The following is a 25,732-nucleotide window of genomic DNA, read 5'->3' on the forward strand; positions in this document are numbered from 1 at the left end:
AGGTCAGGTGGTCTGGGATTCCCATCTCTTTCAGAATGTTCCACAGTTTATTGTGCTAATATACAATACTTGGGCTTCCTGGATAGCTCAGTTGGTAAAGAATCTGCTTGCAATGCAAGAGACCCTGGTTTAATCCCTGGGTTGGGAAGATCCCCTGGAGAAGGGATAGGCTACTCACTCTAGTATTCGTGGGCTTCCCTGGTGGCTCAGCTGGTAAAGAATCTGTCTGTAATGCGGGAGACCTGGTTTTGATCCCTGGGTTGGGAAGATCCCCTGGAGAAGGGAAAGACTACCCACTGCAGTATTCTGGCCTGGAGAATTCCATGGACTGTATAGTCCATGGGGGTCACAAAGAGTCAGACGTGACTGAGCGACTTTCACTTCACACAATACTTGTGTTTTTCTGACTCACTTCCCACTCTGTATAACAAGCGTTATACATCACTACATCACTACAAATGAAATAATTTTGTTCCTCTTTATCTCTGAGCAATATTTCATTGCATATAGGTGCCACGGGCTTCCCAGGTGGCTCACTGGTGAAGAATCTGCCCACCAATGCAGGATACGTGGATTTGATCCCTGGGTTGGGAACATCCCCTGGAGAAGGAAATGGCAACCCACTGCAGTATTCTTGCCCGGAGAATCCCATGGACGGAGGAGCCTGGTGGGCAGCAGTCTGTGGGGTCACAAAAGAGCTGGACACGATGTAGTGACTAAAACAACAACATATATGGGCCACGCCTTTATCCCTTCATCTACTGATGGACAGTCAGGTCGCTTCCGTGTCCCGCTTATTGTAAACAGCGCTGCCGTGAATACTGAGGAGCATGTGTCATTTTCAATTATGGTTTTCTCAAGGTATATGCCCAGCAGTGGGACTGCTGGATCATATCAATGCATGTATGCAGAGTCTAGAAAAAAATGGTACAGAGGAACCTATTTGCAGGGCGGGAAAAGCCACTCGGACATAGAGAAAGAACTCATGGACATTGTGTGGGAAGGGGAGCATGGCATGACCAGAGAGAGTACCACTGAATACACATGACATATACACATGACAGAGACACACGACATATACACTGACATATACACATGACATATACATTGACAGACATATACACTGACATATACACATGACATATACACTGACATATACACATGGCATACACACTGACATATACACATGACATATATACACACGGCATATACACTGACATATGCACATGGCATGCTGCTGCTGCTGCTGCTAAGTCACTTCAGTCGTGTCCGACTCTGTGTGACCCCATAGATGGAATACCACCAGGCTCCCCCGTCCCTGGGATTCTCCAGGCAAGAACACTGGAGTGGGTTGCCATTTCCTTCTCCAATGTGTGAAAGTGAAAAGTGAAAGTGAAGTTGCTCAGTTGTGTCCGACCCTTAGCGACCCCATGGACTGCAGGCTACCAGGCTCCTCCGTCCATGGGACTGACATATACACACGACATATACACTGACATATACATATGACATATATACACACGGCATATACACTGACATATACACACGGCATATACATTGACATATACACATGGCATATACACTGACATATACACATGACATATATACACACGGCATATACACTGACATATGCACACGGCATATACACTGACATATGCACATGGCATATACACTGACATATACACATGACATATATACACATGGCATATACACTGACATATGCACATGACATATATACGCACTGCATATACACATGACATATATACACACGGCATATACACTGACATATGCACACGACATATACACTGACATATACACACGGCATATATACACATGGCATATACACTGACATATGCACACGGCATATACACTGACATGTACACACGACATATATACGCACAGCATATACACATGACATATATACACATGGTATATACACTGACATATACACACGACATATATACGCACGGCATATACACACGACATATGTACACACGGCATATACACACGAGATATATATGCATGGCATATACACATGACATATATACGCACGGCATATACACTGACATGTACAGACGGCATATACACTGATATATACACATGACATATATACGCACGGCATATAAACTGACATATGCACACGGCATATACACTGACATGTACACACGACATATATACGCACGGCATATACACACGACATATATACACACGGCATATACACTGACATATACATGCATGGCATATACACACGAGATATATACGCATGGCATATACACATGACATATATACACACGGCATATACACATGACATATATACGCATGGCATATACACTGACATGTACATACAACATATATATGCACAGCATATACACACGACATATATACGCACAGCATATACACATGACATATATACACACGGCATATACACTACATATATACACACGGCATATACACTGACATATACACACGACATATATATGCATGGCACATACACACGGCATATATACACACGGCATATACACATGACATATATACGCACGGCATATACACATGACATATACACACACGGCATATACACTGACATATACACAAACAGCATATACACTGACATATACACTGATATATGCACACAACATATACACTAACATATACACACGGCATATACACTGACATATACACTGACATGTACACTCGCCCATGTGTAACACAGAGAGTGGGAAGTTGCTGTACAGTGCAGGGAACTCAGCTCGGTGCTCTGTGATGACCTGGAAGGGTGGGAAGTTTAAGAAGGAGGTTGTATGTGTACAGATATACGCTTCAGAGAGAAGGGAAAATATCTCTACGTGTACTTAGATTTTTTTTTTCCCCAAAATAATCCTTATGCTCATTATGCCAAAAATCACTGCCAAGTCAACAGAGCCTGTTTATTGTCTTGGTGGTTAGCTCCCTGTGAATGCCCTCTCTCCACAAACGTCCAAGTCCAGAGTTACTGGTAGCAGAGAGGTGACTTGGGCCCTGGAAAAAATGCATCATGTGAAGGTCAAAGTGCAAGCGTCCTGGGACTTCCCTGGTGGTTCCATTGGTGGAGAATCCGCCTTGCAATCAGCGCAGGGGGTTGCAGGTTCAATCTCTGGTCGGGAAACCAGGATCACCTGCATCCAGTGGATGAACTAATAACCGCATGTGTTTGACAAGTACTGAGCCCAGGTGCCTCAACGAGAGAGGCCCAGGTCCCACAAACGATACAGAGCCCCCCCAAGCTCTGAAGACCACATGCCACAGCAAGGGAGAACCCACACACTACAATAAAGAGCCTGGGCACTGCAACTAACGATCTTGTGACTAAAGCGGGACACACCCATAAATAAATAAATAATCGCAGGTATCTTTTAATCATTAACCATTTATGCTGGCCCTCTCTGGATTATTCCCCTTATTCTCGGTGAACCAGGCGTACTTGAAATTCACAGTGACTCTTCACTGCTTTTACACAAAAAGCATAATTTTCAGCGCCTCTCTTAACCACCTTATTTTAAAACAAAAAGGTTTTGCAAATGGGTTTTCAACAATCATTCTAATAGCATCCTATTTTTATGGCAAATGCAAATAGTGAAATAGCAAGTGATCTATAATAAAAGAAAAGGTTTCCTAAGAGTCGACGGTTAAAAACTTAAGTGGCGTGAGATTTGGTGGAAGTCATTCTTTGTGGTTTATAATAAAAAGCGTGGAAATAAGAAAACCCAGATCCATTAAAGAAATGTCAGTCTGTTAAGAAAGGGAACACAGCAATTATTTTGAATTTGAGACAGTAACTGTGCCAGGTTTCCAAGGATCTTAGGGCGAGAAAAATGGCAAATGGGGTGGATTGCACAGACTTCAGATAAAAATGTTTCCAACAGGAAGCTGGAGGAATCTGGTGCAGCTGTGTGACTTCTGGGACACGTGAGTTGTTGTAAGTGTAACAATGGACTTCTGAAAATGTAAGGAGGGACTTGGGAAAACGCTCAGCAAGCACTGACTTCAAAACCAGCAGTGCAACAGTATCTACTTGATGTGTAAGAGTCAAAGCGAGAAAGCCAGAGAGATTTCTCTTTCTGCTTGTAATGAATAATGCTGAGTGATTCTATTTTTCTCTTCAAATCACACTCCAAAAAGTAACCAAATGCTCCGTCTCTCACAGCATCCTTTGACGGCATCCAAAACTGGTACATAACACAATAGCATCGGTTTGGCATGAAACAAGTTGGGCACATTTGCACACTCAGTCAGTAACACTTAGCATACAGGAGTCAAGTGCCCTAGAAACTGCCTATAGAAGGCAAACTGTTACGTCAGCTAAATTGTTTGACAAGCCTCATCCTGGCTGTCTGGAAGAGCTTAGCATCTAGGATCTCAAGTGAAAGTCGCTCAGTCATGTCTGACTCTTTGTGACCCCATGGACTATGCAGTCCTTGGAATTCTCCAGGCCAGAATACTGGAGTGGATTGCCTTTCCTTTCTCCCTGGGACCTTCCCGACCCAGGGATCGAACCCAGGTCTCCCGCATTGCAGGTGGATTCTTTACCAGCTGAGCCATCAGGGAAGCCCAGGATCTCAAGATATTATTCAAAATACTGAAAGTCCCTGCAAACATCCTTCTTTTTTTTAATTTTTTCTAACTTTAAACTTTTTATCTTGTATTGGGGTATAGGTCAATTAACACTGCTGTCATAGATTCATGTGGACAGCAAAGGGACACAGACATATGCATGCATCCTTTCTCCCTCAAACTCCCCTCTCATCCAGGCAGCCACATGACATTGAGCAGAGTTCCCTGTGCTGGACAGCAGGTCCCTGCTGGTTCTCCATGTTAAACACAGCAGTGTGTCCATGTCCATCCCAGACTCCCTGACTATCCCTTCCCCCATCCTTCCCCACTAGCAACCGTAAGTTCGTTCTCTAAGTCTGTGAGTCTGTTTCTGTTTAGTAAATTCATCTGTATCATTTTTAGATTCCACATATAAGGAATGTCCTAGGACATTTCTCCTTCTAAGTCTGACTTACTTCCGTCAGCATGACACTCTCTAGCAAACACACCTCTGTTCTTGGATAACGCAAACCGAAAAACCGCAATACCCATGCAAGCATTACGGCTTTTCTAAGGGTGCCACCCCTAGCCTATTTTCCAAAGATTTAAACACATTTACTCCTAGGAAGGCAGTATAGCCTCAGTGGTTTACTCACGTTGGAGAAAAACACACCATAAAGTCCCTGAATTGATGATGGCCTTCCTACATGTTCAATTTCGGCAGGATTCATAGAACATAGCCATTATTTTTTAAAGACTTTTTTTTTATGTGGACCATTTTGAAAGTAATCATTGAATTTGTTACACCATTGCTTCTGCTTTCTGTTTTGGCTTTTTTCTCCACGAGTGGAACGTTAGCTCCTAGACCAGGGATCAAACCGGCACACCCTCCATTGGAAGGCAAAGTTTTGACCACTGGACAGCCAGGGAAGTCCTGACATAACTTTAAATGGAGTTTAATGACTTTTATTATAATTATTTTTATTATATTTTTATATATATTATATTTACATATTTTATTATATATTTCTGTAAATATAATATATAAATATAATAAAAATCATTATAATAATTTATATAAAATATGTTTTATTATATTTATTTTATTATATATTTCATTATTTTATATTTATAAATATATAAATATTTACTATATGTATAATATATTTATTATTATATTTTAATGTATATTCATTCAATTAAAATATATTTTATTATATTTATTATATTAAATATACTTATATGTTTATATTCTATTTTATGTTTTTATATGTTTATATTCTATTTTAATATATATTTATTATGTTAAAATATACTTTATTAAATTAGATATAATATATTTTATTATATTAAATATACATTTTAAATATAATATATTTGATATATTAAAATATAATATATTTTACTATATTAAAATACAATATATTTATTCTATTAAATTTAATAGAATATTTTATGTTTTAATATATCAAATATATTTAAAATGTATTATAGTTAATAAAATATATTATATTTTAATATAATCAAATATATTGCATTTTATATTATTTTATTATATTATCATCATACTGAGTAGTTTCATCTTGAGTCCCGAGGTTGCACACGGAAGCCAGTGTTGCAAATCACCCGTCCTTCAGTAAACTCTCGGATGAGCATTCACACGGACGATGCCCTGCACACCTGAATCCGCACGTTTTCAGACGTTTGTGTGCCACAGGGTATTTCTTCCTGCAGCTCTGTGTTTCCTGGCCATTGTCGCGTCTTTGAGGACACCCTCTCCCACGTGCATACACAAGCCGTTGTAAGGCTGGAGGCCCCTTCGCCCCGACTCCGCCCTGCTCCTCACCTTTGTACAGAGTCTTGGGCACCTGGCAGGTGTGCCCGCAGCCGTTGGAACAGCACTTCTTAACCCCGGAGCACTCGTCGTCCACGTCGCAGCTCTCCACGCAGGCGGCGGCAAACCCGCTGGCCTTCTCTGGGGAGGGGCAGTCTCCCTGCTTCACCGACAGGATGTACTTGAGGAACTCACAGCTGGTCACGCACTCGTAATTCTTCTTGGGGAACAGAGACTGCAAGAGAACAGAAATTCTTAAAGACTCCTGGGGTCTGATGTCCACGACATCAGAGAGGCAGGTCAAAATTCTGAAGCAACTTCAATGTCCTTCAACAGATGGATAGATAAAGCGGATGTGGTATATATGCACAATGGAATATTATGCTGCCACTAAAAAGAATGAAGTCATGTCATCGGCACCAACATGGATGGACCTGGACATTGTCCTACTGGGTGGAGTGAGTCATGCAGAGATGCAGAATCATTGTATGACGCCCCTTATGTGAAGAATCTAAAAAGAAATGATACAAATGAACTTATGTACAAAATAGAAAATAGATGCAGAGACTTAGACATGAACTTATGGTTGCTGGGTGGGGGGAAGGATGGGGGGAAGGGATAGTCAGGGAGTCTGGGATGGACATGGACACACTGCTGTATTTAACATGGAGAACCAGCAAGGACCTGCTGGACAGCACAGGGGACTCTGCTCAATCCTCTGTAATGACCTTATGGTCACCAGCATGAAGGATGGGGGAAGGGATAGTCAGGGAGTCTGGGATGGACATGGACACACTGCTGTATTTAACATGGAGAACCAGCAAGGACCTGCTGGACAGCACAGGGAACTCTGCTCAATGTCATGTGGCAGCCTGGATGGGAGGGGCGTTTGAAGTAGAATGGATACATGCGTATGTTTGACTGAGTCCCTTTGCTGTCCAACTTGAAATTATCACAACATTGTTAATGGACTATACCACAATAGAAACAAAAAGATTAATAAAATCTTAAAAGAAACTATGGTTACTCCTTTTACAAAAGTGATAATCATCTCATAAAGTATCTTTTGTGTAAACTCCTATTTTCATATACAAAGTATATTTTAGAATTTAAAAAGCGATCTCAAGTCCTTTCCGGAAAGAGTGGAATGTACACAAATTTCATCATGAATACTGTCAAAATGGAAAAAGTGGAGGGATGTGTGTATTTGTGTCTGCATGTGGGTAGGGAAGGAAAAAAAAAAATCTTGCTCCATCAGATTTTTCCTTGAATTGTTTACAAAATAAATGTACTTGCTTTCTTTCCCTCTCAGTCACGTCTGACTCTTTGCAGACCCCATGAACTGCAGCCCACCAGGCTCCTCTGTCCATGGAATTCTCCAGGTCAGAATACTGGAGTGGGTTGCCATTCCCTTCTCCAGGGCATCTTCCCGACCCAGGGATTGAACCCAGGTCTGCTGCACTGCAGGCAGATTCTTTACTGTCTGAGCCGCCAGGGAAACCTCAAAGAAATGACATGCTGATTTTCTAAAGAAGTATGAGCCATGAACGGAGAAGGCAATGGCAAGCCACTCCAGTACTATTGCCTGGAAAATCCCATGGACGGAGGAGCCTGGTAGGCTGCAGTCCGTGGGATCGCTATGAGTCAGACATGACTGAGTGACTTCACTTTCACGTTTCACTTTCGCACATTGGAGAAGGAAATGGCAACCCACTCCAGTGTTCTTGCCTGGAGAATCCCAGGGACGGGGGAACCTGGTGGGCTGCCGTCTATGGGGTCACACAGAGTCGGACACGATTGAAGTGACTTAGCAGCAGCAGCAGCATGAGCCATGAATTGCAACTTTATATTACGCGCAACAGATACACAGCAATGACACACACATCCACAGATGATTGTTAATACATTCTGAGTTCCGACACTGCAAATTTAAAGTGCAATTTTAATGTACACGTCATCAGTACTCTGACAAATACCAGGGGAAAATTTCACACTCTTTAATACAAAAAGTGGAAAACTGGGAGCAATAGGTACAGTCCCAAGGTTTGAATTCAACTGTTCAGTTCAGTTCAATTCAACTGTAGACGTCAATAATATTGATTGTTAATGATCACATATAAAGACTTAGCGACTAAACAGCAACAGCAATCATATATAAAATTTTAAAATGATATGAACTGACTGGATTAAAACCGCGTCTCAACTCAAGAACTATCCAGGTAAGACAGAAAAAAGGCCACGTTTTCAATATTTAAGTAGCATAACTCTGTAGCTAATTTTTAAAAAAAAGAAACTTTGTAAAACATTTAAAGCATTATCAGTTCTTAAGGCTCTTCTCTCTTAATTTCACAGCTCACTCTTCTCTTACTTTCGAGACCTGTTTTACTTCATTGGCTTTTGAAAAAGTTCTAAATTCCAGTCCAAATCTGAAGAATCCAGGAAGCGTGCAAAAGGATTGGGAACAATTGTGGCATGTTGGCCAACTTTCCTCTTTCAGCAAAACGTATATGGGCTGAAAGAAAGCGCTGAAGTTACCCAGATCGCTGGCCCCTGCAACACAGGCTGAGCTTTGCGAGTGGAAATGGTTTTATTCAAGCTGGCAAGTGTTTACTGCTGGCTAAGTCAGCAATCACAAGGAGTGAAGTGTGTATTATGGTGAAATCAAATCAACAGGGTGCAAACTTGTTCACGTATGAAAACGAGGTGTCACTTGGAATCAGAAAACAAAGGAAGGGCTCTCTGTGCACGTGACTCTAATCACCCACCTGCCAACCGTCACGCCCTCGAACTGGCGCAGAAACACAGAGATGTTGTCAGCTCCTGTTTACTCGCCAAGCTAACAGGTCAAAGTTAAGAACAAACAGTGGTGGAAACAGATCTGGAACATTTGTTCCCATTGAGAAGGAAAGCAGAAGGATCATGAAGGGGAAGCGTTAGTCGCTCAATCCCGACCGACTCTTCGCGACTCCATGGACTGGAGCCCACCAGGCTCCTCTGTCCATGGCGATTCTCCAGGCAAGAATCCTGGAGTGGGTTGTCATTTCCTTCCCCATGGACTGGAGCCCACCAGGCTCCTCTGTCCATGGCGATTCTCCAGGCAAGAATCCTGGAGTGGGTTGTCATTTCCTTCCCCATGGACTGGAGCCCACCAGGCTCCTCTGTCCATGGCGATTCTCCAGGCAAGAATCCTGGAGTGGGTTGTCATTTCCTTCCCCAAGGACTGGAGCCCACCAGGCTCCTCTGTCCATGGCGATTCTCCAGGCAAGAATCCTGGAGTGGGTTGTCATTTCCTTCCCCATGGACTGGAGCCCACCAGGCTCCTCTGTCCATGGCGATTCTCCAGGCAAGAATCCTGGAGTGGGTTGCCATGCCCTGCTCCAGGGGATCTTCCCGACCCAGGGATTGAACCTGCATCTCTAAAATCTTCTGCATCGGCAGGCGGGTTCTTTGCCATCTGAGGCACTACGGAAGCCCTAATACAGGGGGGACAGCAGAACTATTTGCTAATTAGTGAGTTAAGTCGCCACAGTTATAATATGAACTATTGCTCCATCAATTGCTTCACAGTGCAGTCACTGTGTGAAACCCTTAACAGCATTCTTTTTAAAAAAATAAAATAAAATGAAAACAGCGTTTTGAGCGTGTCATCTAAATTCAAGTTTATGGTCTTCCCAGTCTTTTTATTTAATTCTCTTTGATTAATCTCTGTTTGTAGTCGCTCAGTCATGTCTGACTCTTTAAAACCCCGTGGACTGTAGCCAGCCAAGGCTCCTCTGTCCGTGGGATTCTCCAGGCAGGAATACAGGAGTGGGTTGTCGTTCCCTTCTCCAAATGACCATAATTTGTACCCTAATTTGGAGCTTCCAGTGGATGTGAGGGTTGTTTCATACAATTAAATACATCTCCTTTTCGTGAGGGTTTCACAAACGTGATTTTGCGGGAGGGTGATTATTTTTGAGGTCCACGGAAAGGAGTTGGGAAAGTTCCTGTCTGCGCTGCAGTTTTCTAGACTGGTCCCTGAGCTTGTCATGTTGCAGACAAGATGATGAGGATTAACAGAGACTGTGCCCACAGACAACCAGGCAAGGCTGTGCAGAGCAGGTCACACCAGCTACTCAACAGGACTGGACCCACGGACGTCTCTTTTGTTTCCCCACTGCTACAGATGTCCTGTTTAACATGTCCAGATTCTTCTGTTATTCTGACCAAAATGCTACAGAGGCCAGAGCAAGAGTTGCTTCCCCCAATGATATGACCACCCACAAGTCTCCAACGTGCCCCCCTGAGACCTCTAAGGAGGGAACTGGGCCCCCTTGGAACTTCTAAGAAACCATCTGTAGTCTCTGAACTTACATGAAGACCGTCTCACAAATCCGTGGATTTAGTCATCTTTCAGAGGCGTTCTACTTAACAGTTCCCCTGTTTACACGCACTGAAGGCAAATTTTGACGTTCTCTGTCAATTATCTTGGATAATCCTCTGGGACCCAGTTGAAAAATATTATTGGTTTGAATGCAAATGAGAGAACATTTGGCATCTGTACAAGACGTCACTCCCCATGTCTTTCATCATCGCTTAGTAAGAACTTACGAGTTCAGTGGTATAAGGACAAAAATGCTTACAGGTGACAGAAAATGATGCCAGAGTAAGAAAACCTGTCAATGTTAGTCGCTCAGTCATGTCCAACTCTTTGCGACCCAGCAGACTGTAGCCAGGCTCCTCTGTCCGTGGGATTCTCCAGGCAAGAATACTGCAGTGGGTTGCCGTTCCCTTCTCCAGGGGATCTTCCCCACCCAGGGAGCAAACCCAGGTCTCCTGCATGGCAGCCGGATTCTTTATCAGCTGAGCCACCAGGGAAGCCCAACAGATACAAAGAAGGGCTCAGAAAAGCAGTGTACTCAGGGAAAATGCCGTTGGATGCACTGGATGAAGGGGGAAATACTTCTATTTTAATCAATACTCTTTAGAATATTAATCACTTCTTATAAATCTCTGCTACATCTCCATCTGTTAACTCAAAACTAAAGTTGTGTTTTCAGGACCCCACCTGCACAACAAGCTAAGATCAACTTTCTTGTGGCCAATGGTAAAGAAACACTAACAACAGCAGCTGATCATTCTTGGATGCTTTTCAAAAAGACACCGTTACCTTCATTTTGGTGTAAAACGCAAGGTGGTGGTGTAGTAACTAAGTTTTGTCTGACTCTTTGCGACCCCATGGGCTGTAGCCCGCCAGGTTCCTCTGCCTGTGGGATTCTCCAGGCAAGAATACTGGAGTGGGTTGCCATTACCATACATTAAAATAATTAGTGTGGAAATCATGGGATGATGAACACAAACACATCAAATTCAGTAAAATAAGGAAATGGGCAAGCAATCACCTAAATAGGAGGTCTCAGTTTCTCCCTGACTCCCTTGTAGCTCAAATGGTAAGGACTGTTGGGGTGCAGGAGACCAGGGCTCGATCCCTGGGTCGGGAAGTTCCTCTGGAGAAGCAAATGGCACCCCACTCCAGTATTCTTGCCTGGAGAATCCCACGGATGGAGGAGCCAGGCAGGCTACAGAAAGTGGGGTTGCAAAGAGTTAGACATGACAGAGTAACTGACACACACCTGCACACAGTTTCTCCGTAGAAAACTCTGCATTTGGTATTTAGCCAAGTTCACCAGAATTGCACATGAGCCAGATCTTAAGTACACAGCCTTTGCAGAGAGCAAGGGGCCAAAGGGTTCTCTCCTTGCTCCAGCCAACACACACACACACACACACACACACACACACACACACAGGCGGCTTCAGCGTGGGCCCCCTGAAATGAATTCTCCACCGTCACCACCGCCATCTCCCCACATCCTCACCAATGATGAGCTGACGGACCTGCCACGGCGGGTCAACCTCTGACAACTGCTGAGGGTCTCCCAGGCCCTCACCCCCCACTTATATGCCTCCCCAGGGCCCACAAGCAGGATTATTTTCACTTGGCAGATGAGACGCTCAGGTAGGATGCAGTTTACCCCAAATCACACACCAAGCTTTATCTCAGGGGTACTCCGTATGTCAGGGTGGAATTAGAAGATGACAGAGGCAGCGGCTCTAAACGTGCTTCCCTGCTACGGTCATCTGGGGGTTTCCAACACTCCGGAAATACCAAGGACAAGGGCAGAGAGGGAAAATGCACATATATACGCACACGTAAATATGCGTGTGTCTATATACACATACACAGATGCATGTAGATCATACATCGGGCTTTCCAGGCGGCACTAGTGGTAAAGAATCCATCTTCCAATGCAGGAGACCTGGGTTCCATCCCTGGGTTGGGAAGATCTCCTAGAGACGGAAATGGCTACCCACTCCAGTATTCTTGCCTGGGAAATCCCATGGATGGAGGAGCCTGGTGGGCTACAGTTCGTGGGGTCGCAAAAGAGTTGGACATGATTGAACGCAGGCACACACACATAAATCATACATGCGTAAATCAAAACAGCAGTTATAGTCCAGGAATACTGACAAGCATGAGCAACACAGATACAGCTTGTACTACTGAACTTCAAGAATAAAAATACAAGTTTTCAGGCATGTAGGTAGAAAAGGCAAGTTGATTATGATAGGGAAAATAAGCTTTCTCTTGGGTTAGTTTCTCTCTATCAAATTTAATGTGTGAATCCAGTAGACAAATATACAATACTAAATATATATATAATATATAATACTAAAGGATGTATAATAGTATATGATACTAAAGAATATAAAATAATATTATATATACTATATAATATAAAATATATATAAATACTAAAGAATATTAAAAAAAATAAAATGAGCTCAGTGAGTGAAGTGAGAAAAGTCGCTCAGTCGTGTCCGACTCTTTGCAACCCCTGGACTGTAGCCCACCAGGCTCCTCTGTCCATAGGATTCTCCAGGCAAGAACACTGCAGTGGGTTGTCATTTCCTTCCCCATGGACTGTAGCCCACCAGACTCCTCTGTCCATGGGGATGATTCTCTAGGCAAGAATACTGGAGTGGGTTGCCATTTCCTTGTTCAGGGGATCTTCTGGACGCAGGGATCGAACCCAGGTCTACTCGCATTGCAGGCAGACGCGTTAACCTCTGAGCCACCAGGGCAGACCCCAAAATGAGCTCAACTGTTGTTTAAATATACATGTGACAGAAATATTCTCAAAGACATAAAGACTCGGAGAATATAACACTCATGAGCCTTTCTTGCCAAACTGCTGCTGCTGCTAAGTCACTTCAGTCTGTAATGGTAAAATTCAGCTGTTCCACAATTAACAGAAAGTAAAGCACATACATACATATGTATATGTAGGGCTTCCCAGATGGTGCTAGTGACAAAAACCCGCCTGCAATGTAGGAGATTGAAGAGACACGGGTTCGATCCCCGGGTCGGGAAGATGCCCTGGAGGAGGGCATGGCAACCCACTCCAGGCTTCTTGCCTGGAGAATCCCACGGACAGAGGAGCCTGGTGGGCTACAGTTTGTGGGGTCGCAAAGAGTTGGACACGACTGAAGTGACTTAGTATGCACATATACATTATGTGAGGAAAAGTTTGTGCAAATCAATTTGGACTTCAGGTATAACAGAAGGCAGAATCTGTCATGAATATCTCAAAGAAAACGGTGTCTTTTAAAAGACACTGAGGATCAAATTTAGAAAGCCAGAAATACAGAAATTAGCATAAAAGAATTACTAATCGTTTTCTCATCCACATATATGGGAAACCAAAATGGAAAAATTGAAGGCAGAAGGAGAAGGGGACGACAGAGGACGAGACGGTTGGATGGCATCACCGACTCGACGGACATGAGTTTGAGCAAACTCCGGGAGTTGGTGATGGACAGGGAGGCCTGGTGTGCTGCGGTCCATGGGCTCGCAAAGAGTCGGACACGACTGAGTGGCTGAACTGAACTGAAAATGGAAAAAAGTATGAATGACAGTTTTTTTTTTAAAAAAAGAGAACATGATATAATAAAGCTAAAAATAAAAGAGTATGTCTTTAAAACTTTGGTGGCTTAGAAGGAATGGGGCAAGAAACGTTGAACTTAATTTTAGGACCCCTGCACTCAGGGCTGTGATGGACTACAGTAGAAGGATCCAGAGCAAAAGAGGCAGAAGGGAAGGGCCCGTGGGGAGAAGTAAAGAAGAAACCAGGTGGAGGGTCTTGCATTAGAGCCACACAGGAAGCACTCAGTCTGTCCAGCCACGAGTTCTAACAGCACGTGTGGAATGCTGTCATCCAGAGAAGTTCTGGGGGCGGGCCTGAGGCCCAGAGTTCTTCTGGGAGGCTCTGAGGTTCCTTCTGCCCAGCATGGACCAGCATCCAGACTCCCAGCAGGGAACAGGGGCCAAGAGCTTAGGAAGGGCGAGCCCCTCTTATCAGTGAGGGGTGGGTGGGAAGCCCTCCCTCCAATTCTTAAGTTTCCAGAAGCCTGCCAAAGGTCAACCTTTTAAGCAGGAATTTCTAAAGACAGTTTTGCTATGCTGTGCAGGTAATCATGGCTATTTCCTGATGGTAGTTGATGTTGTTGAGTCGCCCAGTCATGTCTGACTCTTTGCAACCCCATTGGCTGCAGGATGCCAGGCTTCCCTGTCCATCACCAACTCCCGGAGCTTGCTCAAACTCATGCCCATTGAGTCAGTGATGCCATCCAACCATCTCATCCTCTGTCATCCCCTTCTTCTCCTGCCCTCAAGCTTTCCCAGCATCAGGGTCTTTTCAAATGAGTTGGATCTTTCCATCAGGTGGCCAAAGTATTGAAGTTTTAGCTTCAGCATCAGTCCTTCCAATGAGTATTCAGGGTTGATTTCCTTTAGGATGTGGTTGGATCTCCTTGCAGTCCAAGGGACTCTCAAGAGTCTTCTCCAAAACCACAGTTCAAAAGAATCAGCTCTTAGGGCACTCAGTTTTCTTTATAGTCCAACTCTCACATCCGTCCATGACTACTGGAAAACCCACAGCTTTGACTAGAATGGACCTTGGCAGCAAAGTGATGTTTTTGATTTGTAATACATGGTCTAGGTTTGAGAATTTGGAATGAAGGTTAAGTTTCACTCTCTCGTGCAGTTTGACATATCAGTGTTTCAATGATCATATACAATTTATATAAAAAATAAATACATGAACCTGTTTAGAGGAAACCACTCAAAGCGCCAGCTGCATCTTTCAAAGAAGGCATCTAATGACTGAGTATTCGTGAAATCGGAAGAAGCATCCTCAATTCAAACATTTGTAACCTGGGCTCGGGAATGCAATTATGAGTTGCTTGGAAACTCAGTCACATATCCTAACGGATTACATGGAATGACCATTACCTTGCTTCCCAGGCAAACTGTAGACCGTGGCTGTGAATGTTATCAAGTTAGGAGAAAATCAGAAACACGTATTTAAGAATGCCGGTTTCCTACTACTACTCTGATAAAAGTGTACGACTCTTACACTTTACCGGAGCCGTTCAGATAATGGCCCCCAGGTTGCACAGGGCTGCGTTCCCTGAGAGCACACACACATGGAGGGGACCCCAGAGATGACCAAAAAATGCACGCCTGGAGGCGGGTTCGAGTCCACGGGGCCGGGCCAGATGTTGACAGGTGCTTCTAAGTTGAGGAGACAGAGATCAGAGTTTGAGGTGGTGCGGAGGATAAAAATCACTGCCTGCCAACGGTGGGGACACAGGTTCGATTCCCGGTCTGGGAAGATTCCCTCATGCTGCAGAGCAACTAAGCCCCAAGCGCCACAACTAATTGAGCCCACACTCCAGAGCTCCTGAGCTGCAACTCTCAAGCCTGAGTGCTGCAATTATTGAAGAAACTTGTGCCAAGAGCCCGTGCTCGGCAACAAGGGAAGCCACCGCAATGAGAAATGTTGTGCCCCACAGCTAGACAGTAGCTCCTACTGGCTGCAAGTAGAGCAGTTCAGTTCAGTTCAGTCACTCTTTCCCAGCATCAGGGTCTTTTCCAATGAGTCAGTTCTTCGCATCAGGTGGCCAAAGGATTGGAGTTTCAGCTTCAGCATCAGTCCTTCCAATGAACACCCAAGGACTGATCTCCTTTAGGATGGACTGGTTGGATCTCCTTGCAGTCCAAGGGACTCTCAAGAGTCTTCTCCAACACTGCAGTTCAAAAGCATCAATTCTTCAGCGCTCAGCTTTCTTTATGGTCCAGCTCTCACATTCATACATGACTCCTGGAAAAAGCATAGCGTTGACTAGACGGACCTTTGTTGCAAGTAGAGCCAAGTCTGTGCAAATCAACAAAAGCTCAGCCTAGCCAAAATGAAAGTTTAAGGAGGTTGAAATGCATAGGTCTTGTGAGCAAAAAAAAAAAATCAGGAAGGATGGAACTGGACAGAGAAACCCAGAGAGGTGTAAGGGACCCCCTGAGGTTGGGCTGAATACTGCTTTTTGAAGGTGCACATGGCGAAAGCTCACAAGAATGGCAGAAAGTGCCAGAAGAAAAAGCACCAGGGCAAAGCACGCCTAGACTTCCAAGGAGCCTAGCACCTAAGAAAAGCATCACCTGAGTGGTCAGTGGCTCATTCATGTCTGACTCTCTGCAACCTCGTGGCCTGTAGCCCGCCAGGCTCCTCTGTCCATGGAATTCTCCAGTCACGAATCCTGGAGTTTAGTGCCATTTTCTTCTCTAATCACCTTAGTAATGGGGACACATGAGCCGCGGACTAAAGGCTGCTCTGACTCTGTCCCTAAGAAAGTTTAAAAGCAAGTCTCTGCAGAAAAAACTGATGTCAAGTAACTCTCTCCACGTCACAAGAGTCCAGTGCTTTTTACAGAAATACAGCAGAATTGAGAACACGAAAAAGTGACATCTAGTCAAAAATCAGCTGGCATGCAAAGAAGCAGGCAACCATGACATGCAACCAAAAGGGAAACCGAGAATCCAAAGGTGATGCAGTTGACAGAAAAAGACAAGTGATAGGATGTTATAAATATGCTCTGTATACCTTAGGAACATACAAGAAAACACACAGAGGAAAGAGAAACGGAAGATGCGAGAAGGACCTGCATGAAACTTGCAGAAGCAAAGATGAAAACACACAAAAATATCCCAGATAGGATTTTAAAAGTGTCAGACGTTGTAGAGGAAAAGATTACTTGACGGGAACTTGAAGTCACAACGATGAAAAGTATCTAAATGAAGCAGAGAGTGGGGGTGGGTAGGGAAATGAACACCAGCAACAACAACAAAAAAACAAGATCAGAGAGTCTCTGATGAGAAGACCATATAAGTCTATCATATATATAATCAGGTCCCCAGAAGACAGGACATGGAGGATGTTAAAAAAAAAAAAAAAACTTGGTGAAAATTATAAGCCTACAATTAGAAGAATCTTACTCACCCCAAACAGAAGGCATATAAAGGCTACCCCATCAAGGTATACCGTAACCATATTACAATCAGATACAGAAAAAAAAGAACTGAAAAGCAGACCACGAGAGGGCTTCCTCGGTGGTCCAGTGGTTAAGAATCTGTCTTGCAATGCAGGGGACGCAGGTTCAATCCCTGGTCGGGGAACTAAGATTCCACGTGCCTTGAGACAGTGAAGCCTGCTCAACTACTTAGCCAGTGCTCCGAAATGAGGACCCAGCACAGGCAAAAGAAAGAAAAAAAAAAAAAAAAGAGAGAGAGAGACAAAGAAAGAAAGAAGGAAAACAGGAAAAACAAATACATCACCTCAAGTTTAAAAAAAAAAAAAAGGAGGCAGAGAAATAAAAAGATACTTTATATACAGCTTTACAAAAAAAGCAAGTCAGAAAAATTTCAGAAAATATTCAAGACAAAAGTAAATGAAGAGCTATTTTTAAATCACTAAATTTTGAAAAAAAAAATCATTAATATTTCACTGGAATTCTATACCCCATTCAAATACGTTTCATGTGGGGGCAGAGACAAGGCAACAGTTGTAACTCTGCTAAATTTTAAATGATGAAACGAGATAAAACGAGAGGGTTCCCCCTGCCACCTTAAAACACCTTTGTGAGTCACTGCATACTTTCTTTCTATGGAATACCAGAGAGGATAATGCCAAGCCTTCATCAAGTCGGCAGGCGACACAAAGTGGGCGCTTACACGGAGCCCCAGGATCAGTGAGCAGCATCCATGTGTACACTTGCTAGTCCATGACCAGCATCAAGGGACACAGACCCTGATGTCCGTGGTCCACACCTGCTGGGTCAGAATCCGCACTTTAGCAAAAAAACTCCAGGTGACGTGTGCACAGCAGGATCCTGGAAGCTGGAGGGAGAAGCCATTTCTCTCCCATCTCTGCGACAGAAACGTGACTCAAAAACCTCACCTGTGACTCCAGAAATCTGGGCTTTTCCCCAATGCATCTCCCACTGCACACTCCTGTTCATCCCCCCTTGGCGTGTATTCAAGCCTTTCCAAGGTGAGAACACACAAGAATCATTTCCCCAAAATGAAAGCCCCTGACCATGGCCCCTTGCTTCTCGTCTTTCCCACCCAGTCTTAGGAAGGAAGTTAAAACTTAGGAACAGACTTGTGCGCATTTGCTGTGCATTTCCTCCTGTGTGTTTGCATACTGAGGACTGCAAACTGCTGAGGGGACAGATGGGAAAGAATCTGTTTGCAGTCTTGGAGACAGGGGGTTCAATCCCTGGGTTGGGAAGATCCCCTGGAGAAGGGCATGGCAACCCACTCCAGTATTCTTGCCTGGAGAATCCCATGGGCAGAGGAGCCTGGCAGGCTACAGTCCATGCGGTTTCAAAAGAGTCAAACGAAACTGCACAGTGGACAATTTCACTTTTCTACTGTTCAGTGGGACCTTATCGTGGAATCTTCAAAGCAATGCCCTTGCACTTCGCCTTCATCATAGAAATACCTACTGTTTACCCCATCTCTGTTATGTTCTGTCACTGTTTAAGTGCTTTAATGGATCTTTTATCATTGACTTAAATTAGCTTTAGCAATTTCCAAGACAGCCCCCTAACAAGGAGTGTGGCTACCTGCCTAATCCCTCTTCTCAGACCAGGATAAGTCTTTAAATCATTCCAAATAGCCTCCAGTCTTAGTCTGCTACAAATTTTCAAACCTCATCAGTTCTTCTCAGCAGAGTCTCATATAATTCTATACTCCCCAGCGCCACATAAAAATTCACTGAAAATTGAGCCTCGCTCCTCGGGGAGGGGGAGGGGGAAGGCGACATTCCATGGAGAATGTGTTCCACCCAGAGAATAATCCACCCAATGACAACAAAACATCATTCCATATTCTTGATATCCTCATTTTCCAGGACTGTGATAACTGGTTCTAATGAGGACAGCTTCTTTTATAACACAGTGGTAAAGGAAATCTCATAGTGATGATAAAATTCTTCACCATTTCGCGAACCGTTTCAGTTCCATGACTTCCACCCCAAGTTGAAAACTTGGACCAAATCTGCACCTTACCCAAGGATCACAACCCAGAATCTATCGCCAACATGTTTCTTTTCTTTTTTGGGAATAACTTGGTCCGTGGATTTCTTTAAACGAAGTCCATATTAGCGTCCACAGATATCAGAGTTCTGCAAAACTGCCTGGAATCCACGGTTCCAGGGTGACCACGGACGCCCCGCCCTGCCCATCACGACGCCCTCCACAACCAGGTCGACATGTCTCTTTACCATAAAAATATAAAAGGTAAACGTCCAGCATTTGTAAAAATGAAACCTTATTCCTTGTAGTAATGGGAGCTAACGCTTTCAGAAAGTGTGCAGGTTCTCCTAGCTAGCAGTGTTCTCAGCAAACTACTCCATTATACCAACTTCCACGCGTCCCCCTTCACACCCGCCCATGCCCGGAAGCTGGGCCCACGTGGCCTCAGTCCAGTTCAGTTCAGTCGCTACAGTCGTGTCCGACTCTCTGCGACCCCAGGGACTGCAGCACGCCACGCCTCCCTGTCCATCACCAACTCCCGGAGCTTGCTCAAACTCATGTCCATCGAGTCAGTGATGCCATCCAGCCATCTCATCCTCTGTTGCCCCCGTCTCCTCCCACCATGATCACAAGGAATCAACTCAGTGCCCCAAAACGCCTCTGTGCTCCACCAATTCGTCCCTCTCCCCCTCCCTCTCAACGTATGTCCGTGAAATGTTCTCATAGACCCCCTCCTCTCTGCAAGCCGCCCGCCCACCCCTCTGGAGCACGTCCACCAAGCCTTCTCTGCAGCCACCTTCTAACGCTGCCCATATTCTGTGCATCACGGCTCCCAGTGATCAATTTTCAGACCTCCCCCATCTGGCAGACACAGTCCATTACTGCTTCCTTCTGGGGATTTCCCTGGTAGCTCAGTTGGTAAAACAATCTGCAATGCAGGAGACACCAGTTTTATCCCTTGGTCGCAAAGATTCCCTGAAGAAGGGAAAGGCTAGCCACGCCAGTATTCTTGCCTCAAGAATTCCATGCACAGACCATGGGGTTGCAATGAGTTGGCCATGCTGCTGCTGCTAAGTCACGTCAGTCGTGTCCAACTCTGTGCAACCCCCATAGAGGGCAGCCCACCAGGCTCCTCTGTCCCTGGGATTCTGGACATGACTGAATGACTAATACTTTTCTTGAAAAACTGTTGCTGTGTGTCCTTTAGACTTCCACCCTGGACTTTCTCCTCTGGGAGCACAGAGTCTCAGCCACTGGGCCACCAGGGAAGCTCAACTTTCTCCCATCTTAACAGCTTCCCTTAGTCCACTGTGGTGTTAGAGAAGACTCTTGAGAGGTTCTTGGACTGCAAGGAGATCCAACCAACTGACGTCTAAAGGAAATCAGTGCTGAATATTCATTGTAAGGACTGATGAACAAGCTCCAATACTTTGGCCACCTGATGTGAAGAGCTGACTCATTTGAAAAGACCCTGATGCTGGGGAAGATTGAAGGTGGGAGAAGGGGGTGACAGAGGATGAGATGGTTGGATGGCATCACCCATGAGTTTGAGCAAACTCTGGGAGCTGGTGATGGACAGGGAGGCCTGGCAGGCTGCAGTCCATGGGGTCACAAAGAGTCAGACACGACTGAGCGACTGAACTGAAGTTAGTCCACTTGCTGGGTCTTCCTAGACTCCCATCTTTATACTATTGCAATTCAGGGCATAACCCAGGAAACTCCTGTCTTTCTACCACTTCATCCAGCTTCATGACTTTAAATACCGTCTATCAACCATGAGGTCTGCTTTTCCAGCCTGATCTCTCCCCTCAACTGCAGACTCATGGATCAGCAGTGTGCCCATAACACGTCTCAAGTGAAGTATGGTTTGCATCTCAGACACAGGATGATCAACACCAAGCCTCCGATCATCCTTTTCTCCTGCCGCCCCACCCCGCCCCTACATCTGCGCCTGCTGTGTACTCCACATCTTGGGCTCAGCTCAGGGCCATCTCAATTCCCTTCCCTGCGCTGTTCAAGACAAAGACTCCAGCCCCATCATCAATTCTTCAGTCCCCATCCCCACTTTTCCTCTGTAGCTTGTCATCTGATTTGGTCAGCTCTCCATCCAGAATATGTGGGGAGCACTCTGCCCACCTTCTGGACCACCACCCTGGTCTAGCACACCAGCGTCTTTCATCTGCAGAAGTGCTCACACTTTACAGGAAAAAAGAAGCTGTGCTTCTGACCAGCAAGCTTACACCTCGAGAGCCATCCAATTTGCCCCTCAAATACGAACAACTCCCCTAAAGGGAGTACCCAGGAACCATACTATAACTTTTCTTAAGAAGACAATCCCAAAGAGCAAACCATTTCAATACAAGTAGAGTCCATCTTCTGATACTGGACACTAACTTAATGGACTCAGAATGTCACGAACTGACTTTTCAAAAGAACAGAATTGACGGTGTCATGTCTCCCAAGGTTAGCACCCATAGTTAGGTTTGTTTCAGTACAGCTCTGGTATATCCCCAACCACAAAAAAGAGAAGATACAACAGTGTTCCAAGTTCAGTTCTGTTCAGTTCAGTCCCTCAGTCGTGTCCGACTCTTTGCGACCCTGTGGACTGCAGCACACAAGGCCTCCCTGTCCATCACCAACTCCCGGAGCTTGCTCAAACTCATCTCCATTGAGTGGGTGATGCCATCCAACCATCTCATCCTCTGTCGTCCCCTTCTCCTCCTACCTTCAATCTTTCCCAGCATCAGGCTCTTTTCAAATGAGTCAGCTCTTCGCATCAGGTGGCCAAAGGACTGGAGTTGCAGCTTCAACATCAGTCCTTCCAATGAACACCCAGGACTGATCTCCTTTAGGATGGAGTGGTTGGATCTCCTTGCAGTCCAACAGACTCTCAAGAGTCTTCTCCAGCACCACAGTTCCAAAGCATCAGCGCCAAAATCCATCTGCACATGTCCCTTCACAGGGATGGTCTATTCAGGTCAGCCACTGTTCTGATACACTGAAGTCAAAGGCTGCTAACGTGTAGCAAATTCTATGGGCTGTCTCAGGCATACACATGGGCCAAATTATATAACTTTATCTGTTTAGCTGTCACCCATGTCTTTCAGTACCTTTAACTCTTACGGAAACGCACCCAGAGAGGTGAGGGCTCTGCCTGCATTCCTCAAGTGATGCATTTACTTAACACCCCTGATCAGAAGACAACACAACTGAGTTGTGGAGGAACAGAAGGAGGACGACGTTTGATGGCAAGAAGTGGGCTGTGATGAACACCACACTTTTGGGGGTCTCTTTGCAGTCATGCTGGAATACCCCAAGGCCAAGGAGACCCTGAAGTTAGTGAGGAATCTTGCTCTTCCTTTAACTCCTCGAAGGACCTTGAATGAACTCTGATTTCGCACAGCTTCCTTGTCATTTGAGAGCAAGTCTCTGAACATACTAATGGCTGGGACGACGGCTCTCCCTAAGAGACAGGCTCATTCTGGACTTTCTGCTGAGGGACGTAAAAGTCTTGTCTTCCACTATGGGCGTTGTGACATGGAGCAGGTTAGACAGAGGAGCCTGGGACAGAGGACCGTGGGAACGAAACATAACGAGAAACCACACGGCCTCGATTTCACGTCTCGTTTCTCTGCCGCTCAACAATGTCATCTCATTTTCTTCTTGTGTGTCAGCTTCATCGTCCACAAAGTTCCCCGAGCAAAACTCAGACATAACTTCTCCTGGGAATTGCCGTGAAAATCAAATGGAGGAAGACGGGAAAAAAAAAAATCGAAAATCAGAAAGCACAAAGAAATCAATCAACGTTGCTGGCTGTGGCAGAGTGCCGGCCTCCTTTGTGTTCCTATTTTTACCCTGACCAGGACCTGATCACCAGGCAGAGTGAATGTCAAGTTCAGTACCAACCACGGACGCTTCCCTCACTGACTCACACCTGATGTAGGTGAGCTCTCAGCTTTCCAAGACCCTTAGCGCACAGTTCAGATGGCCAGTGTTGACTGTCAGCTGACATCCTGCTAGAGTGGGCATGTTAGGAAGTCAAAAACATCACAGTTAAAGGTGGGAGGCGTATCGTCACCAAGAAGGCCATGTGTAAACTACGATGTATCATGCGTCATCAGAAATAAGGCAATAGCAACTGTAACACAGATGATTCTCTTACCTACTGCCGGCAAGGAAAAAAGATGCTTGCTCTTATAATTTAAGATTCCATCTATCATAAGGGGGGTTATGTGGGTATCATGATGCTTTGTGGTTCTTCTTCCCTGCTGGCTCAGAAGATGGTAAAAGCATCTGCCTACAATGTGGGAGACCTGGGTTCGATCCCTGAGTCGGGAAGATCCCCCGGAGAAGGGAATGACAACCCCATTCCAGTATTCTTGCCTATAAAATCCCACGGATGGAAGAGCCTGGCAGGCTGCAGTCCATGGGGTCACAAAGAGTCTGACACGACTGAGCAACTTCACTCAGAAAGTGGAACATACTTTCTGGGAACGGCCAGATTTTTGCCAAAGTTTCAGCTTTACGGACCACACGACACGTCACAACTACCCAACTCTGCTCTTGTAGCACAAAAACAGTTGCAGATAAAACATTAAAAACAAAAACAAAAACAACTGTTCTGACTAAGTTCCAATAAAATCTGATTTACAAAAAAGCAAGGGACAGACTGGTTTTGCTCTTCGGGGTGTGGTTTGCACGCTCACACCTTTGAAGATAAAGCTTGGACCATTTTACAACTGAATACACTGGACCGAATATCTCTAACTGTCTAGTTGTTTCTGCCATAGAAGACTAAACTCTGGAGTCGTCCTGGGTTCATACTCTTACAAAGGGAAAGCTTAGGTTCTTGACAATACGGAACCTGGATACCTTCTTAACACAAAATGTAATAACTAGGAGGATGGACAGGTCTTCTCAATGAATGCTTAGCCTTGAAAACAGAAATGAGTCCTTCCAGGACTCAGTCTCTTTAAGCAAAACAGTCAGACATTTATTAGCACAATAAAACAGGAGCCCCAAAAAAAAACAACCCACAGGAATAAGAACCATCAAAGCAACTAAAGTTGAATATTAAGGCTTGAGCTTTTGGATCATTGGGCTGGGAGCGCTCTATAAAGTTCCTCATGTTAAGTAGCCTCTCTTTTCCCCACCTTTCAAGTTTCAATGAACCTTTCTGCCACAGCATATCACAATTTGGACACACATCCCATTAAAAAAATATATATTTATTTTTGGCTGTGCTGGGTCTTTGCTGCCTCATGGGCTTGCTTAGTTGCGCCTAGCAGGGCCCAACGCTAGTTGTGGTCTGCAGGCTTCCGATCTCATTTCAACAAACCAGACGTGGTTCAGAAGTCCCCACGGTTATTTCAGACGGAACGAGATTCATAGAAGCCCACTATCACCTCTGAAATTGCACGGAGAAAGGTTTCAAATGACCTTCAGTTGTATTTCCTGTTTCACGGATCTGACATAAACCTACTAACCCAGACTCAGGGATGTTAACGGCTAATGCGTTTCTCAAGTGAATAGCACATCTTGTTTCTCTAGACTTGAGGTCTCAAGAGACCTGAATCCCCTCTTTTTTTTTTTTTTCTGCTTCTGTATTAGACACGGGCTTCTCTGGTGGCTCAGTCCGTAAAGAATCCGCCTGCAATGCAGGAGACCTGGGTTTGATCCCTGGGTCGGGAAAATCCCCTGGAGGAGGACTTGGCAACCCACTCTGGTATTCCTGGACCGTAGCCCGCCAGGCTCTTCTGCCCATGGAATCACAAGAGTTGGACATGACTTAGGAACCAAATCACCAGCTCTCAATTAGACATGGCGCAGAGTGAGCCTCACAGACTCACAACCTGCATGATGTCATCAGCTGACCGTGTGTGTGTGTGTGTGTGCGTGTGTGCGTATACACTTCTAATC

General features: G+C 44.8%; 1 protein-coding gene across 1 annotated transcript in view; it reads right to left on the minus strand.

The window, feature by feature from the left end:
* Window positions 1–25,732, minus strand: part of LOC129564342 (anosmin-1) — a 225,944-nt gene that overhangs the window by 68,287 nt on the left and 131,925 nt on the right. Inside the window, exon 4 of the mRNA XM_055438256.2 lies at window positions 6,413–6,635. Within this exon, the coding sequence (XP_055294231.2) occupies window positions 6,413–6,635 (223 nt within the window). The remainder of the gene's footprint in view (window positions 1–6,412; window positions 6,636–25,732) is intronic.

Source organism: Moschus berezovskii, chromosome Y (assembly GCF_049115385.1).
Source record: "Moschus berezovskii isolate FMDL1 chromosome Y, NW_MosBer_1.0, whole genome shotgun sequence".
In the NCBI taxonomy this organism is placed as follows: Eukaryota; Metazoa; Chordata; class Mammalia; order Artiodactyla; family Moschidae; genus Moschus; species Moschus berezovskii.